We start from the raw sequence: 5,572 nt of genomic DNA, 5'->3' as shown, positions 1-5,572 counted from the left end.
GAAGTCCTGGCTTGGGAAGTGTTTCGCTATGAAGGACCTTGGAGAAGCTGCCTATATCCTAGGGATAATGATTTTGAGAGACAGGAGTAAAACACTAATTGGACTTATTTAGAGTACCTACTTGGATAAGGTGTTGAATAGGTTCAGCATGCAAAATTCCAAGAAAGGAGAGTTACCGATCCAGAGTAACGCCAGACTGAGTAAGACTCAGAGCCCGAGTACAGAGGCTGAGATAGCAGAGATGAGTCGAGTACCGTATGCTTCCGCTGTAGGCTCAATCATGTATGTTATGACTTGTACTCGTCCTGATGTGGCCTTTGCGTTGATCATGGTCAACAGATATCATTGGAATCCTGGCAAGGCTCACTGGACTGCGGTAAAGAACATTCTCAAGTACCTGCGGAGGACTAAGGACTGGGTCCTTACCTTCGGTGGGAGTGATGACTTGAGAGTATTAGGGTATAGTGATGCTAGCTTTCAGACTGATAGGGAAAATTTCCGCTCTCAGTCAGGCTGGGTCTTTACCTTAAACGGAGGAGCAATTTATTGGAAAAGTTCCAAGCAGGAGACAGTGGCTGATTCAACTTGCGAATCAGAGTATATAGAGGCAAGCGAGGCAGCAAAGGAGGCTATATGGCTAAAGAACTTCATTGGAGACCTTGGGGTTGTACCATCTATAAAGGAGCCTATGGATATTTTCTGTGAAAGTGCAGTTGCCTTAGCCAAGGAACCAAGGGATCACGGGAGATCCAGACATATCGACAGAAAATACCATTTCATCAGACATCGAATAGAAGAAGGACTCCTCGTGGAAAAGAGGGTATCATCGGATGAGAACCCAACAGATCCCCTCACGAAGGGACTGAGTAAGGTTAAGCATCTCCAGCATGCAAGGCGAATAGGGCTGAAGGATGATATTAGTTTTAGTAGTTAGATAGCTTTGAAATGTGTAAAGTGTAATTCATATTTGATGATGAATAAAAGTTGTTGTTTATTTATGAGTAAAGTGTTGCTATCTTTTGTCAATCGTTTACTATCATGTCATTTTGCATGTTTTGACTTCCAGAATAATTATGTTATGTTATTTCATATTATTCAAATTCTCCACAGTCTGTCATATGTAGGAAGTAGATATGAATCAAGACTGTCATGAGTTGGCTTGTAGATGTCCAAGGTACTGGACATAGTAAAATGTTGCTATAACACTCATGAGTGCTCATAAGTTCTGAGTACTGGATTCAACCCACGCTCGCTAGTATCACTTCATGGAATTTATCTCGAGTGATCGTGAGACGGTAATATCATATAAGTTTTCAAACCTAGAGATATGACTTGTTGCCTATGAGGTGGTTATACATTGATTGTACAAAAACGCATTGGTAACTCGATGTTATAAAACGTGCCTTTTTGTATGATTCAACAAGTAGTAGAACAAGCATATGAGTCGAAGTTTATCTGTTCCTTCTTGGATTAGAAGCGATATCTGGGCCCCTCGATGATTTTGTGTTGACCCATGTAACGGGCCCGATCAGAACTAAGTTGATGTGTTCAATTAAGTTCTATGTCAAACAAATCGGAAATCGAGAAACAAACTGCTGGACAATAAGTAAGACATTGTTCCATGTATTTGTCCGGCTGATATCTAGAATAGAGGATTATATGATCACTTATCTCAGTTTCGCGAGACCTTGAAAGAGCTACGATTGCTGATCGGTTCCTGAAGTCATACTTGCAGTTATAGTTATTAGACTTATCCAAGTGGGAGACTGTTGGATAAGGTGTCTAAGTCCATAACTATTTCTGGTATGTACTTGACCCGATTAGCATGGTCCATTTGGGTTGCATGGCATTGCAATACTTGGATAGACCAAAATGAGAGAAAGGACAAAAACTCATAAATATGTGACATGTTTGTATATTTTCAAAACTTAACATTTATATAAATATTAAAAAATTTCTATGTTCATGAATGAATATATATATATATATATATATATATATATATATATATATATATATATATATATATAAATCCATAAATATGCACGCAACATATATGCTCATACATATTCATAACCGAACATTTAAAAAAAAAATCCATGTTCATAAATGAATATTTATGCAAAAACCCATAAATTATTAATGCTAATATATATTTAGTACCACACATATATGAATGTTCATAAAAGATTATGAATGTTCATAAAATGTAATCCACCACATCTTCAACCAATGAAGCATCCACACCTAAAAGTGGTAATCTATGAATCAACTAACATCAAACACCTAAAAGAGGTAAAAAAAACGTTAACTATGAATCAATTAACCTCAAACAAAAAATGTCAATTTATCTATGATTCAATTAACCTACATTCAAAAAAAAAAAGACATCGTTTATTAGTTACCAAGAATCAACAACTTTTATTCGGCAAACAATTTGGTTTGCTTTATGATTATCTAATAATATTTTCAGTATGATTGAAACATTTCTTATGAGATTTTTTATGAAATAAATATATAAATATAATATGAATTCAAGATCCACTATAGCCTATTTTTAGGAAACATGAATCTTAGATTATATAAATTTATGTATGCTTTTTCAAAAAAAATTATTAGATAAACCATCCATAAATTCCCCTTTAGAAAACATGAATCAATTAACCTGAAAGCTTTGTTTAGGCATTGCTCTAGAAGAAACAAAAAAAAAAAAACCTAAACATTTTACCACTGATTACTTTTTTGTGGATCATTATCAAATGAAATATTTATAACATTCCTTGGAATCGGAAACTAACACCCCATTCACATAAAATAAAAGGCTTCTATTTTTTCTAAAAAAGATCTGATCAATAATGCAATTAAGTTTTGAAGATTTGGAATTACTTTTGACGATTTGAAAGCGCAAACCATATGGACGTCATCTTCATGTCGCCGTTTTTTTATGTTTTCCCTTTCTCTGTGTCTCTCCCGATGGCAAACATTTAATTTATTATTGTCTTTCCTTTAAATTTCATTTTTTTATTACCTTAATTTTAGTACCAATAAGAAGAAAAATAGGAGACAATGAATGAAACCGATAGGTTTTAAAAAAATTTAATCTCCATTATACCTTTTTATGTATGTGATTGTATGGAATAGGGTGTCTCATTTTTATTGTGGACTCTTTTATTAATCTAATTAATGCATATAATAATCCAAGGGTTAGAATTGTAATTCTATAGTTCTACGAGTTCCATTATATATATATATATATATATATATATATATATATATATATATATATATATATATATATATACACCACTTTTGTAATCCCTCGTGATGCTGAACTTCATAAAAGAGTTCTTCTCCGGTGTTAGCATCTTCCTGGGTTGCTGAACTTCTGTCATCGCTCGGGATCTCAGCCTCCTATTCACCTCTACAGCCTTACTTGTAAGTCCACACCACACTTGTTCTGTATCTTCTTCCTTCTCTTATTAGAGTACTTTACGTTTTTTTTTTTGCTTTGATCTTTCATGGTATAGATGTGGCTTTGTTTGCATTAGGACTCAACATATAAGAAGTATTCTTATCTGTTAACCAAGTAATTGATTTAACTTTTACGTTATCAAATGCAGATTATAGTGGGATCATCAATTAACAAATTTTCTTATCTATTACAAGATATAACAGAGAATGCAGTTTGATCACGATAATGTTAGGCGAGTTGTAGAACAAGATAGATTGAGCAGATTGCCAGATGAGCTTATTCATAAGATCATGTCTGGTTTTGACATGAAATTTGTTGTTGAAACGTGTTTGATGTCATCAAGATGGAAGCATCTCTGGACATCAATGCCCTTTCTCAACTTCTCAAGCTGTCAGTTTGGGTCTTTACTTAGGTTTGCTGAATTCATGACTCATGTTTTGTCTCATCGCAATCATCAAACAGAAGTGTCTTTGTTAAAGCTACATTTCCAAGGAGCAGCTAATGATTTTTTTGTGAGAAAGATTGCTAATTATGTGTTCTCTCACAATGTCCAAGAATTAACTATGTGGCTCGGACACAACCTTCCAAATAACCCTCCTTTATTATTTAGCTCTAATTCACTTAAACATTTCACATTGACTAGCGTTGTGATTGGAGCTTGCAATATTACACCCAAAACACCTTGGGATTTTCCAGCTTTAACAACTTTGCATCTCAGTGGCATCGTATTGTCTGGTGATCTTTTCTCCAAGTGTGTAAACGTAAAGAACCTCACTTTGGAATCATTCGGTATTGTGGATGTGGAGGAATTTGACATCATTACCCCTCGACTTTCTAATCTCATGCTTATCGGTGGCAAATGTTCAAGAGTCATCATCAATCTGATTGCACCTCAACTTGAGAATCTCACAATATATCATTGCATCATCAGGCTCTTGAATGCTCCATCAATTCTCTTTCATCTTTGTGTTACACGGGTTTTCCGCATCCACAATTGTTCAAAGATTGTTTCCGTTCTCTAAATGAAGTGCCTATTTGTTGGTTAAAAATGCCATATAAGGAGGAAGATGCTCTCAAAACTATTCACATGCTTCAGAAGCTCCGTAGTGCCAGATATCTTACACTTGATGCTTACATTGTTGAGATATTGTGATTAGTTTTTTTATGCTTACAACAACAAAATATATATCGTTATTTTCAGTTCTATATATATATATATATATATATATATATATGGGGATAGGGAATATACATTACAGCCCCACCTAAGCTTATGTACTAAACCTCTAAAATATATCGTTTTAACATGCTAAATATACCCGGTTTGGTTTCACTTGGTAAATATATCATTCTCCATAACATTTCTTTCTTTCATTATCGTTTTATCATCTCCGTTTTCTTTCCTCAATTATCGTTTATTACTTCATCCAAGTGAACATTACTAAACCCTAAACCTAAACCTAAACCTAAATCCTAAATTTAAACCCTAAACACTAAAGCTAAACCCTAAACCCTAAACCCTAACCCTAAACCCTAAACCCTAAACCTTAACCCTAAACCCTAAACCCTAAACCCTAAACATAAACCTAAACCCTAAACCCTAAACCCTAAACTCTAAACCCTAAACCCTATTGTGTCGATCTTGAATTTATATCTTGAAGTATTAATCGTGAATCCATTAACCGTAATCTTTATATAGTAAAATAATGTATTTTCAAGAGGTTTAATACCTAAGCTTAGGTGGGACTGTAATGTATATTTCCTTTTCCATATATATATATATATATATATATATATATATATATATATAATGGCAGGTATACAATCTGTATATATATGTATATGCATCTTTAATGTATATATTTCTTTTTGTTTTTGTGCTGCAGTGTATTTCATCATTTCCGGATTTATTATTGCACAATTCTTCACCTTTTACCAATTTGATTTGCCTGACTATAGACTCCAGCATGCGTGTGGATCCCTACAAAGTAAAAATGTCTATTGAAGCTAGAAACTTCTTGATTGAGAACTCTCCAAGTGCCACTTTAATCATGAAATGACCCGAAGAACTTTTATCAGAAAGGTATTAATTTTCATTAT

The 5,572-nt window shown here is 34.0% G+C and overlaps 1 protein-coding gene across 1 annotated transcript; it reads left to right on the top strand.

Moving 5' to 3' along the window:
- The first annotated feature begins 3,678 nt into the window (after positions 1 to 3,678).
- On the top strand, positions 3,679 to 4,494 carry LOC145104228 (F-box/FBD/LRR-repeat protein At3g51530-like). The gene has a single exon (XM_079041500.1). The coding sequence runs from the start codon at positions 3,679 to 3,681 to the stop codon at positions 4,492 to 4,494; it is 816 nt and encodes a 271-aa protein (XP_078897626.1).
- Positions 4,495 to 5,572: the final 1,078 nt, after the last annotated feature.

The sequence above is a fragment of the Lactuca virosa genome, chromosome 4, assembly GCF_052849685.1.
Source record: "Lactuca virosa cultivar CGN04683 chromosome 4, Lactuca_virosa_CGN04683_v6, whole genome shotgun sequence".
NCBI classification, from domain to species: Eukaryota; Viridiplantae; Streptophyta; class Magnoliopsida; order Asterales; family Asteraceae; genus Lactuca; species Lactuca virosa.
The sequence above is the reverse complement of the archived record's forward strand: the minus strand, read 5'-3'. Positions and strand labels throughout refer to the sequence as shown.

Bases quoted from the DNA above. Each gene is read 5' to 3' on its own strand.
- LOC145104228 (XM_079041500.1), top strand. From the start codon at position 3,679: ATGCAGTTTGATCACGATAATGTTAGGCGAGTTGTAGAACAAGATAGA.